General features: G+C 41.1%; 1 protein-coding gene across 2 annotated transcripts in view; it reads left to right on the forward strand.

Annotated features, from left to right (window-relative positions):
- Ric1 (RIC1 homolog, RAB6A GEF complex partner 1) overlaps positions 1 to 13,227 on the forward strand; it is a 90,749-nt gene that overhangs the window by 42,920 nt on the left and 34,602 nt on the right. The window contains exons 4-8 of one of the 2 annotated variants that reach the window (XM_032891780.1): positions 4,150 to 4,257; positions 8,078 to 8,220; positions 8,343 to 8,479; positions 10,239 to 10,330; positions 11,601 to 11,689. In XM_032891780.1, the coding sequence (XP_032747671.1) occupies positions 4,150 to 4,257; positions 8,078 to 8,220; positions 8,343 to 8,479; positions 10,239 to 10,330; positions 11,601 to 11,689 (569 nt within the window). The remainder of the gene's footprint in view (positions 1 to 4,149; positions 4,258 to 8,077; positions 8,221 to 8,342; positions 8,480 to 10,238; positions 10,331 to 11,600; positions 11,690 to 13,227) is intronic. The other variant, XM_032891779.1, reaches the window with a different exon arrangement.

Genomic DNA, 13,227 nt, shown 5'->3' on the forward strand with positions numbered 1-13,227 from the left:
TATTATACCATTGAACTGAGGGATTATAGGCACCGAGGAGCATGGGGTGGGATGGGTGACAAGCTAAAGCTGAGGGAGACAGTGATAGTTCAGCAAGTCCTGCTCTGTACTTTGGCTTCTGTCTTTCCTACTTAAAATCGAGGCCTCCTTACTAGAGAAATCAAACCATGCTAGGAAAGTTATTAAAGAGCTAGTAGTATTTGCAGAGCACTACAAAAAAAGACAGGTGCCCATGATGCTGGAGCCTGCCAATTGGCAGCCCCCACAGCACGCCCCCACGGGTACACATACAAGCTCGTTCCTGTTAACTCTTCAGCATTAACGTTTAAACATAAAGAACCAAGGATTGATAGCTAACTTAGAACACTTTCCAGTGTAGGAGACTTGACAATAGAAAATTATGTGTGGGTGGCGTAAAGGACATGGCAGAAGACAAAAACCATATGACAGAAATGGCAGTTGGCCACTTTAGACAGAAAACTACAGAAGACGTAAATTCCACAGAAATCTTTGAAATTGAAATAGTTGAGGAAACGTGTATGGTATAGAACAAAAGGCACAAATAAGAAAGAAAAACAGAAAATAGTGTAGGAAATTCATTATCTAGTGTAACAAAAGTTTAAGAAAAAGATTACAGGCTAATACAAACACCATTAAGATTTTCAAAAAAAACAAAATGTTACTATTCCAGACCTACACAAAGATTAACAGTTCAGGTGCTCAGTACAGTAATGTAGGTTCATGTGCTTATAGAAGGTCTATTATTTTGAAAGTTTAGAACTGACTAAAAAGTAAAGAAAAAAGGAGTAGAGGCTCTGATATTGATGGGGGAGGGACAGAGATAAAATCTGAGTAGAACTGCCCCTGAGAGTGAGCACTCCATTGCTCAGTATTAGATCACTTCCCTAACATGCACAAGGCCCCACACTCTGTTCCCAGCACACACTTACACACACACACACACACACACACACACACACACACACACACACACAAGCAAGCATGTTTAAAAACCGTCTTGCTCTGGAAGAAGAGTCACCATTTTCTTTAGAGGTGTCCATTGATCGATATGTTTATTATTCCAATAAATAATTCCCACTCTGTGCAGGCAAGCACCTACAGCTCGGCTGGCGGATTGGATCAGAGCAGGAAGGGACTTGTTGGGAAGAAGAAGCTTTCAGTGGAAGGGAAGGTGTGCAGAATATAATGCATTGGGGATGAAATCCAAGTTGAATCCAATAATGAATCAGTACTGCATTAAGGAAAGAAATAAAAAGCACTTCTCCTTGGAGTCATGTAACAAGAGCAAGTCCAGAGTTGAATTTTCTACTTCATCTTCCGCTGTCTGATCATTTTATGAGCCTGAGACTATGCCTGCTTGAAGGCTGTCTTGGGAATCTCTTTTAAACCTGTTTGTCCCTATGTCTGTGGGTATGTGTCCCAGTGTGTGCCTGTCTGATGTGTGAGCTGTGTGTATGAGTGTGTGGTATCTGTCTGTCTGTGGGTGGTGTGCCTGTCCATAATAAAGGACTTTGCTCTCTGTTTATTGAATAGCATAGAAAATATCACATGGAGAAAGGAATGGGATACTTTACGGAAATCTTTAACAGAGTTTTAAAAGCATTAAGTCGCTGACTCCAACTGATCCCTACTGACCAGATAGCAAACATCATTGTTTATCAGCCAGTAACCATAAATGGTTGCTTTCAACCTTTATGGTAAGTTTTAAGAAGTTGCTTTCAGCAAAGATACACCTGCAGCATCTGGGTCAAGGGCATGGAGCAGTGCCCAGTGTAAGAATGTAGCTGTGCAGTCGTTTAACTTATACACGTTATACACAGGAAATCCAAGATGAGTAAGGTTGGTTGTTCAGCTGTTCTTTTAACAGCACGGTAAATAAACAGGCCGAGTAAACAATAGGCTAGCACTCTTAGTGACGTCAAGATATATTGTTAACTTTGACTGTGAGGTCCAGGAGAAATCCTAGTCTTCTAGAATGTTAGAGATATTTTCAGAATATTATATCATCAGAAGAAAGGACATAGAAACTGTTAATGGTTAAAAAATGACCAAATTTTAATTTATATACACAGTCACAGTAACATAAAATTGTAATATCAGCATTTTGAGAGGTAGAGACAGAACAATCACGGATTTGAAGCTGTCCTGGGTTACATAGTGAGTCACCCGAGCACACCTCTCTCTCTCTCTCTTTCTCCCTCTCTCTCTCTCTCTCTTTCTCTCTCTCTCTCTCTCTCTCTCTCTCTCTCTCTCACTCATTTTCTCGCCCACTCACTCAGTCACTCACTCAGGGGAAGGGCAAAGCCTTTAAGATACAAAGGTAAATAATTGCTTTCAGCATATTTGACATGGTTTTCCTTACATACAAGAGACAAATAGAGCATTCAGCCCTCACTCAGGTTACCGCCATCTCCCTCCCTGAAGTGCGTAGCTTTAAAGTGACCATCCTTTCAGGTGTTTTCATTTTATTTAACTCAGGACTTTCTGCAAGGTTGGCTTGTTTGTTATCCGAATCTCCAGAGGCTACATTCTTTTTTCCTTTTTCATGAGTCTTTCAACACTATTTGAATTTTAAGTACTACTTTGAAAAGTAAAATTAGCTTTAAAAGCACTTAGACTTGGAGACTTGAACTCGGACAGTGACCACAGAGTGCATGAGTACCACTTCAAATGGGACTCTGGTAAACTAGATTCTCGTTTTCTTTTTAAAAATTGTTGGGACATTAACCAAACAACCTTAATGGTTGAGTATCAATTGAGCTTAGCCTGTCAGACAGAGAGAGACTCAAATACTCCTGGTTACTGCAGTAACAAGATGACAGTTAGCTACCATTATGCTTATTTTGGGGCTGGGGGAGAAAAGAAAAGAAACCCACAAACAGAAAGTAAGCAAAACAGGTTTCTGAGCAGCAAAGTGATTTTCACAAACACTAGAAACCTCAAAAACTATTGGTCCCTTTAACTCTACACACTTAACTATAGTAAAAGTATTAAGAAATTGAGTTGCAGGATTGTAGATGATTAGAAAGAGAAATGATGTCAGTAGGACAGTTGTTGACAAGATTGAGAGCCGCCATAAAAGGCACACATTGGTTAGGCTTATGTCAGTTTGACACAGCCTAGAGTCAGCTTGGAAGGGGGCTCTCGGTTGAAAAAATGCCTCCAAAGACGGCCTCTAGGCAAATCTGTATAGAGTGCTTTCTTGCTTAATGATTGATGTGAAAGAGTTCAGCCTGTTGTGCCTGGTACATAAGGAAGTAGGCTGAGGAAGGCATGAGAAAGCCAATAAGCAGCATTTCCTCCATGGCCTCTGCCTTAGTTCTTGTCCTGGGTTCTTGCCCTGTCTTTCTTCAGTGATAGATTGTGATGTGGAAGTATAAGCAAGTTGCTGTAGGCCATGGTCTTTATCATAGCAATAGAACCCTGAGACAGATACATAACTATTAAATCCCAACACAGGCAATGAGGAAGAATAGTAGTCTGGTGATGGCATATACCCATGCTATGCAGAGGTGAGGAATTCAAGACAGTTCTGTAGACTTTTTTAGGAGGTGTGTGCTCACTTTCCTGACATTGGCCTGCCTATTCTTGTGCAGCCATTAATCACCATGGATTTAAGTACATATGCCATTTTGTTATCAGTACCAAGTCAGTTATGAAATAACCAAGTACATCCCTGAATCTGACATTAGACCTGATAAATACCCATAGAAGAGGAATCAAGGATAAAGCGTGGAGTAGGTGAAGTGAAAGAACACTTTGGACCATATACCACCACTTACGGAACAGCACATTGCTTCTGTAATTTCCTTGCTAGGGAAGCACTCGAGTCAGTTCTCCTGAAAGGCCAACATAATTCCCTTCTCTCCTCCCTCTCCCTCCCTCTCCCTCCCTTCCTCTGCGTTTTACTCTCAGCCCCCAACACAAGTTAAATTAGTCAAGCTTACATATATCTTGTTGGTGTATAAATGAATCTACTGTGATAGAATTCAAGTTTGATTTTCAATTTTGAATCTGTAGAATGAGCACCTAGTCTGTAAGCTTGGTTATGTTTGTTTGAGTGCATATTAGGTACAAATTGGGGAAAGATTAGATATCTTTGTCTTAACCTTGTGTTATTTCTCTTAGAGGAAGTCCACAAATGAAGGGGATACCTCATTTTAAGGAAGAACATTGTGCCCCAGCATTGAATTTAGAAATGAAGAAAATACTGGATTTGCAAGCACCCATCATGAGGTACAGTATATTAGTTATGTTTGAGATTTTCTGACCACAAAAGACCATGTAGTTGTTTAAATCACATGACAAACAAGATAATTTTTTGTATTTCAAAATTTATAAATTAGTTGCTTGATTTTATGGTATGATAACATACTAAAGAGATTCAATAAAATCATGTATGTAGAGGAAAAGCGGGAGCTGTCTCTTTGTATGGCCTCCATATGTTTCTTGGAAGTACATGTACACTTGAAAGAATACTAAGCTTTCTGATGCCAGTGTGAATACAGGTTACATGACAAGGCGGTAAGAAATACTAACACACAGAAATCTATTTATACTCAAAGATCCTTTCAGTTTAACTTCATTATCTAAGTTGCTTCGTGGTGGTTGACCTGTTAGCTATTACCGTCCTGTCCTCTGCATGCGTGTTTTGGTGACACTGTACAGCTATGAAAACACTGAGGCTCCATCCTTAAGAGACTTCCCAGACACACTATTGGTTAAAAAGCAAGGTGTACATAATAAGAATGCTTGGTCTTAAGAGGTATTAGAGGTTTGTTGTTCTAGAATGCATAAGCTAGTGGGACAGATTTGGGGAAAGATTGTTTTCTATTAGGTACCTTTCAAACATACTGAACCATAGGCCGGCAAAGTGGCTCTAGGCAAAAGTGCTTGCTTCCACGCCTAATGACTTAGTGGGAATAGAGATTGATTCCCAAGGTTGGCCTCTGACTTTCAAACATGTACCAGGGTACGCACGCACGCACACACACACACACACACACACACACACACACACACACACACACACACACATACTATTAAAGTAAAACTTTAAAAGACTTATTTGATGCAGAAGGAATTTTGAATGTATGTGGGCACAGAACAAGGTAGAACACTACAACTTGGTTTAATGCCCCACCTGGTGGTAGAGCCATGTAACACATGGAGAGAGAGAGAGCAAGAGCGAGAGAGAGAGCGAGAGCGAGAGCGAGAGAGAGAGAGAGAGAGAGAGAGAGAGAGAGAGAGAGAGAGAGAGCCTTTACAAAAAGGATTTCTGGTACTGGAAGTGTGCTCAGTAGTGGAGCATGTCTTCACCATGCTCATGACCCAGTGTTCAGATTCTAGCACCACCAAAGGGAAGGGATGAATTGCTTCAACTCGTGTGACTTTGCTGGATAGTTGTGTCAACCTGACACAAGGTAAAGCCATGTGAGAAGGGAGACTGTAATTAAGAAGCTGCTTCCATAAGATTGGGTTGTAGACAGTCTGTAAGGCATTTTTCTTAGTGATTGATGGGGTGGGGTCCAGCTCATTGTGGGTGGTGCTACCCTCGGGCTGGTTGCCCTGGTTCTATGAACAAGCCATAAGGAGAAGCCGGTTAGGGGCCCCCACTATGACCTCTGCACGAACTCCTGCCTCCAGGTTCCTGCCCAGTTTGAGTTCCTGTCCTGTCCTGTCCTGTCCTTTTGATGATGAACAGTGATGTGGACGTGTGAGCCAAATCAACCCTTTCCCCCACAGCGTGCTCTTTGGCCGTGACATTCACAGAAGCAATAGGACCCGAGACAGTGGCTTTCCCCTGTCTGCCTGCCTGCGCAGACTTAGGTCAGCAGTCAGTTCCTCTCAGACCTGCAAAGGAAGAATTCATTTAAATAACACTGTTAGCTCATCAAATACACACTTCTTGGAAATACACTTGTAAATGAGAGAGAAGACTCTGAAAGACTATATAATCAGTTATTTCTACTATCCAATGTAATGAATTAACATTAGGAATAATGATTATCATGTTGCTTATAGGAGCAAAAGTACTGTCACCTTTTATTTTCAATCAAATAAAAAGTAAAGATTATTGCTAAGTACCCATCTTTTTTATTGCTTGAATACAGAGCATATTTGAAAGATAAACATTTGTAATTACGAGTTTTAATAATTGGTTAATCAGAAACACTGTCTACTTCAAGTGGTGTGTGGCAGGATGTGATGCATGCATGATATCCCTTCCTTACCATAGTAATAAATCCTTCAGAGCTCAGTCAGCATCCTAAACTGAAAAATACCTGTTTGAGAAATGTGAAACCTGTTATATAATCTGTGGGGCCAATGATGGAGTAGTTAATTTACAACATACCTAAAATGTGTTCATGTAGCTTTTATATGTACTTAAAACTAAGGATATTCAGAATATTGTAGGAATCAGTGCAGCGTGAAAAGACCTAACTTTTTGGGCTTGACATTTGTACTAAAATTAATTGAGAATGGCAGTTGGGTAGCTTGGGACAAGGCCCATTTTTGAACATTTTGAATAATGAAGAAATATTCATTTAACAATGGACACCAGCCATTGTTCAACACGTTTCTTAGTCTTAGTTGGGGTAGCTGGAGTATCTTGTGTAGATTCTCCTGGGGCGGGGAGGTGTGGGTGACATCTGATGCTCTTCGCCGTATTCTTTCTGTTTTTAATGGTTTCTCACGAGAGGATTTCTCTGTGTAGCCTTGGCTGATCTGGAACTTACTCTGTAGCTCAGGGTGGCCTCAAATTCAGAGAGATTCGCCTGCCTCTACCCCCCAAGTGCTGGGATCAAAGGTGTGCATCACCACCACCTGGCTCCATCAGATGATTTGAGATGGATCACTCACTAAGCCTGGTGGCCAGCGTTTGCTTAGACTGGCTGGTCAGCAGACTTGGGAGGGACGCCTATGCGTGCTCCCCAGCCCTCCAGCACCAGGACCACGGATACATGCTACCACTTTTTATGTGGGTACTGGGAACAGAATCTGACCTTTCCCAGGGAGAGAGCCTGGCAGAGGAACAGACTGGCACCTGCACAACCCTGACTTTACTCAGGTTGTTCTTCCACACCCGGGAGAGGCAGGAATCACCAACTCATCTGTCTTCTTAGCCTTCATATAGATTTTTTTCATTTATATCACGATTATTTTAAGTGATTATCTGCTAATCCAACATTGGGATTGTGTAATAGTCTGTTTGTATTGATGGGCTTGTCTTTTTCTTCTGGTTCCCATTTTTCCATCTGTCTGTCTGGTCAGTTGTTACAGCTTTGTTGTCATAATGTAGAGGTTATGAGCGTATTGATTTTCAGGTATATAGTCACTACATGTGGCTCTGAGATTGTACAGGTAAGAATTTCTCTTTTTGAGACCTTTCAGACAGTGGTAGAGGATGGTTCTACTACGTCTGTGCTTTCAGCTTGCCGTCTTCTGGTCGGCACATCTACTCTTTCCTCTCATTCTTCCTCAGTCACACCACACCCACACTCCGTCTCTCTTTAATTTGTTACCGCAATAGTTCTACTTTCTAACAGATTAGAGATTATACTAGAGTTATAGAAAGGTAGTGTTCTGTAAGGATATGATGATCTGATTTGCTAAAGCATTTTCCTTCTGTCTGTTTTGTCTTGTTTTAGGGGACACAGTCTCATTTTCAAATTCCTGACCAGCCTGGAACTTAGAGTGTGGCTGACTTAAAGAGTTTTAAGTCCTCCTACCTTACTGATGTTCAGCATTGATTACAGAAGTTTCTCTCCTTCTCTCTCTCTCTCTCTCTCTCTCTCTCTCTCTCTCTCTCTCTCTCTCCCTCCTCCCTCCTCCCCTCCCTCCCTCCCTCCCCCCCCACCTCTGTGTGTGTGTGTGTGTGTGTGTGTGTGTGTGTGTCCACCTGCCTCCGCCTCCTGACTGCTAGAATTAAAGGTGTGCACCCCAATACCTGGCTTGCAGAAGCAGTTTTTGAGAGCTGTTTTATTTATACTCATTGCTATCCCAGTATGCTGTCCTGCAAGGTAATCGACTTGAGGTGCTTGCTTCCCTCCAGTTTGCAGTCTGTGCTGGAAGATCTCCTTGTTGCAACTTCTGATGGACTTCTTCATCTTATTCATTGGGAAGGAATGACAAATGGAAGAAAAGCCATCAATCTCTCTACAGTACCCTTTTCAGTAGACCTTCAGTCATCTAGAGGTAGTTATACTTTGTACATGAGGTAGACCCAGTTGTTTAATATTGGGAATATGGTAGTACTACCCAGACATGTGAAATAATAGCTTATTATAACCCTATTCTATTCATGTGTTTTTCATCAGTAGGTTCATTCCTCGGCTTTGCAGATGTGCACATTAAAGATATGGAATATTGTGCCACACTTGATGGATTTGCTGTTGTGTTTAATGATGGTAAAGTTGGATTTATTACACCAGTATCGAGTAGATTTACTGCAGAGGTATGGATTGTACATTTTGAGTTATTTTATTTTACATACATTAATTTTGCTTTATTTTTAACTCTCATGTTTTCTTAGTTCAAATATAGTTATTCAAACTTTATAGGCAGTTGTAAGGTTATTGACTTTATCCTGTGGAAAATGACCATTTGCTTCAATCTTCTCCAACTACAACATGTTCATAACTTTTCAATAATGTTACTATTTTAATGAGATTACTATCCATTGTTTATATATTAGTCAGCTTGCAAATTCTCTTAATATGAAACTATGTAATGTGCTAATGACTAGTTTTTCCTTTTCTGTAGATTTTTATTTCCACTGGGAGTTAATAATTGTTTGGCTCTTTGTGTTTAGTTACTCTGTGTGTATGCATGTGTGCCTTTGCTTATGCATACATGTGTATGTGCAGGGTGTGTGTGTGTGTGTGTGTGTGTGTGTGTTTGTATGTGTGGTGTGTATGTGGGGGGGGGTGTATGTGCAGGGGTGTGTGTGTAGACCAGAGGACAGCCTAGGCTACCATTCCTCAGTCATTGTCAACCTTGATTTTAGAAACAGGATATCTCATTGGCTTAGAGCTTGAAGTAGACTAACTAGCTGACCATCTAGACTTAGAGACCCACCTGTCCTCACCTTCATTACTGGAATTACAAGTACATAAAACCAAACTTGGCCTTTACTTAGGTTCTGGGGATCAGACTCAGGTCCTGATGCTTGCAGAGCAAGCACTTTACCCAGTGAGCTATCACCTAGCCCTGCGTTAGTGTATTCTTCATGTACTTACCTTGTAACCCCAAACTGACTGACAGGTGCCTTATTCTCTCCATTCTTTAAATCATTAGGTGTTCAGTCTTTAAGAATTTTCTGTTAGAGCTTTCTAGCCTGCTCCAGACAGACTTCTCCAGATTGGTGGCTTATGATAGGCCTTTAACTAAGATGTATTTCCTGGGTTTTCTTCTTCATCGTAATCATTTTCATCATCCAAAGGAGTGCCTTTCTTCTATTTCATCTCTTAATTGTATATCCTTTAATAGCTGTTGCTTTTGTATTGTACAGAGGCCCAAAATAAAAATTATTATTTTCTGTTTTGGTAGATTTTGTTATATGAAGTTCACCACAGTGTTTGTTGACTGATAATTTATTTAAGGGTTCCTGTCCATTCTTTGGTTCCTTCCCTCCTCACTTCTCTTACTCTTCTCCTTTCTCTCCCCTTTCTGTCTCCAGTGTTCCTTATAAAGAGTCCTGTAGTCCTTTCCAGAGGGTACATAGTCCTGACTACCCCAGTATTCTGATATTTGAGCTTTGGAAGACTTAAAAACTAGAAGGTTCATTTCTTTACTGTTCACACAGAGGGAAAATGTTTAGCTTTCCATTGGAGTGGACATTGGTCTCTGCTGCTCACACTGGGCATGTGCTCAGCAAGGAACCAGACTTTGGCACAGCTCTACCATTCTTTGAGAGACTCCAAATTCCCAGGTGTTTTGTATGCCCAACAGTGGAGAGTGAGCTATTTCTAAGCTTTCTTTACTATTTCTCAGCTTCTAATGCGAATGTTTTCCATTTCTCCTTTGTCTTTACTGTTTTATGCTTCTTGAGGGAAACCATTTAGATGATAGGCTTTGTGAGAGATTTCTTATACAGGTAAAACCAAATGATACCTTGTTAAACTGAATCTTTTTTTTTTTGAATGATAATTATTGAATCCTCAATAAGTTTAGGGGAAACACTTTTTAAGCTTTAACTCTTTTTCTTAATGTAGCAGCTTCATGGAGTTTGGCCACAAGATGTTGTTGATGGGACTTGTGTTGCAGTAAATAACAAATACCGACTGATGGCCTTTGGTTGTGCAAGGTAATTGGTAACTCATTCTAACTTAAACTTAAGATATCTTAACATACTTAGGGGCTTGAGTATGCCTGTCATAATTATCATTCATCTTAAGTAAAGAACAGATTTCAGACACTGAACATTTGAATTTGTAAAAGTGAGATGCAGAAAGTTGAGATACCAATAATAAAGAGTAAATACATTAAAACTTAGGGTCTTTACTGTTAATCCTTAAGGCATCAGTAGTTATTGTTAATTCCTTAATATATCTGAGAAGGACACCTTCTTCAGAAACACCATCTTCCCTTTGAAACAGTGTCTCCCACTTGTCTGGCATTCACTAGTTAGAGGAGACTGGCTAGCCCCAGAGATCCGCCTGTCCCCAGCTCCCCAGCATGTGATTACAGTGTGCAGCATTGAACCTACCTTTTCATATGGGTTCTGGGAATTGAACTCAGGTAGGTCCGTATGCTTGTGTGGCAAGGACCTTACATGAGTATGTAATTTTAATTAGTGAATATTCATAAAGCTTACACGTAAAATCAGTTGGGTTTTTCTGTTTGGTTGGTTTGTTCTATGTTTGTTTTGTTTGGGGTTTGGAGGGTTGGTTGCTATAACTCATGTGATGGAGAGTTTTGAAATAAAATTGAAGCATGAACATTATGACACATGTCTATAGTCCTAGCTTCGTGAGGCTGAGGCAATAAGATTGTGAATTTGAGGATTATAGCCTGGGCTACATAGTGAAGTCTAGACCAGTCTAGTAAATCCCTTTAAAAAGAAATGTAGGAGGGAAAAAAAAAAAAAAAATGGTGGGGGAGGGGAAGTTTTATGTTCATGATTTGATTTGTTCATATTTTATTTAAAAATGTGTGGTCATGAGTATATTTTTCCTGTGTTCCCTATTATGTTTGTCTTCTAAACAAGCAGAAGAGGAGGGTGCCTATGTGTGGACACACACTTTTGCCACCCAGCTTAATGCGTATTGCTAAAGTTTTCTTTCAGTGTTATAGCTATGATACTGTATGGATATACCATGTTTTCCTTCTTGTTGCTATGTGTTCAGATTGTTTTGTAATGGATATAGTAGAATGGACAATGTATGTGTTATCTGGGAAGTGTGAGGAATTTCTAGAATATTTAGAAAGGTAATGGCCAGACTTGAGCCCATGCATTTGTTTAGACTGATGAGATGACGAATTACTCACAGAACAATGGGAACATAGATTCCTATGATAGTGCCTTTTCTGTTTATTTTGGTCATTTTTCACTAAGATTGTCGTTATTTTCACAGTGGTTCTGTGCAAGTCTATACAATAGACAACACTACTGGAGCCATGCTGCTGTCTCATAAACTAGAGCTTACAGCAAAGCAGTATCCTGGTGAGTACCTGTAACATCTCTCGGTCTGTGAGCTTCAGTTCCAGTACGGCCACCTCTCCAGCTCTGTGTACTGTTTCTCCCTACACTTAAAGGCCTGTAGTGATATGGTATTTATAAATTATGCATGAGAAGAGATAGATACCCTATGTATTCATTACTTTCCTCAGTATTGCCTGGTTGAGGGTACTGCTCAGTTGGAAGACTGCTTGCCTATCATGGCTTTTGTTGTTTCTCAGTACTGCTGGAGAGTGAGACCTGCAGGATGTGAAGATGACACTGGAAATTTCTCTCTAGTCATTGTTTCTGGGTATTGTCTTTCTCAATGCTTTTTTTTTAGATACTTGAATTTTTTTTTTTTTGTTGCATTTCTTATCCTGGCTTCAAATTTTAAAAATTTCTCTAGACTGAATTCTATAACTTATTTATTTGTTTACTTGTTTATTTATTTTTCTGACTCTAGATTTACTAATTTTTTTCTTCAGTTATTGTGTTTTTATTTCTTTTTCTTTTTTTTAATTAATCATTCCATTCATTTACATCTCAAATGATATCCCACTTCCTGGTTAGTCCCCCACCAAACCCCCCATCCCACATCTGCCCTCCCTCCTTCCCACTCCCCTTTGCCTGTATGAGGGTGTTCACCCACCCACCCTCTCCCGCACCACTACTCTAGCATCTCCCTGTGCTGGGGCATCAAACCTCCCTGGGCCCAAGGGTCCCCCCTCCCATTGATGTCAGGCAAGGCCATCCTCTGCTACATTGGTATCTGGAGCCATAGATCCCTCCAGGTACACTCCTTGGTCGGTGTTCTAGTGTCTAGGAGCTCTGGGTGGTCCAGCCAGCTGACATTGTTCTTCCAATGGGGTTGCAATCCCCCTTCTCTACCCCAGTCCTTCCACTAGCTCCCTCACCAGGTTCCCTGGGCTTCATCTGATGGCTGGCTCCAAGCATCCACATCTGCACTGGTCAGTTGCTGGCCAGATCTCCCAAGGAATAGCCACACCAGGTTCCTGTCAGCAAGCATCTCTTGACCACAGCAAGAGTCAGGTTTGGTGTCTGCAGACATGAGGGATCCTCGGGTAGGGCAGCCATGGATAGCCCTTCCTTCAGTCTCTGTTCCGTTTTCTGTCCCTGTTCTTCCTTTGGACAGGAACATTTCTGAGTTAAAAACTTTGAGACAGGTGGGTGGCCCCATCCCTCAACCAGTGGCTGTGCCTATCTACTTTAGGTGGTCTCTAAGGTTCTGTCTCCCCCTTCTCTGCGCATTTTGACTAAAGCCATTCCCGTTGGGTCCTTGGAGCCTGGGACTCTTCAGTGGCTAACCCCAGTTCCTCATCCTCCCTGCCACGTATTCTTTTTGTTCGATTTCCTGACCCTCTGTACCTCTCTCATGTCCCCTCCAGTTCCTGATGCTGCCCCCTTATCTCCTCCCCTCTCTTCCTCCCAGATCCTCCTCCCCACCTCCTCCCTGCATCACTGCAATGCAGGACTGAAGCATCCACACCCTGGTCTTCCTTCTTTCCAACCTTCATATTGTT

This window comes from Rattus rattus, chromosome 2, assembly GCF_011064425.1.
Source record: "Rattus rattus isolate New Zealand chromosome 2, Rrattus_CSIRO_v1, whole genome shotgun sequence".
Classification (NCBI taxonomy): domain Eukaryota; kingdom Metazoa; phylum Chordata; class Mammalia; order Rodentia; family Muridae; genus Rattus; species Rattus rattus.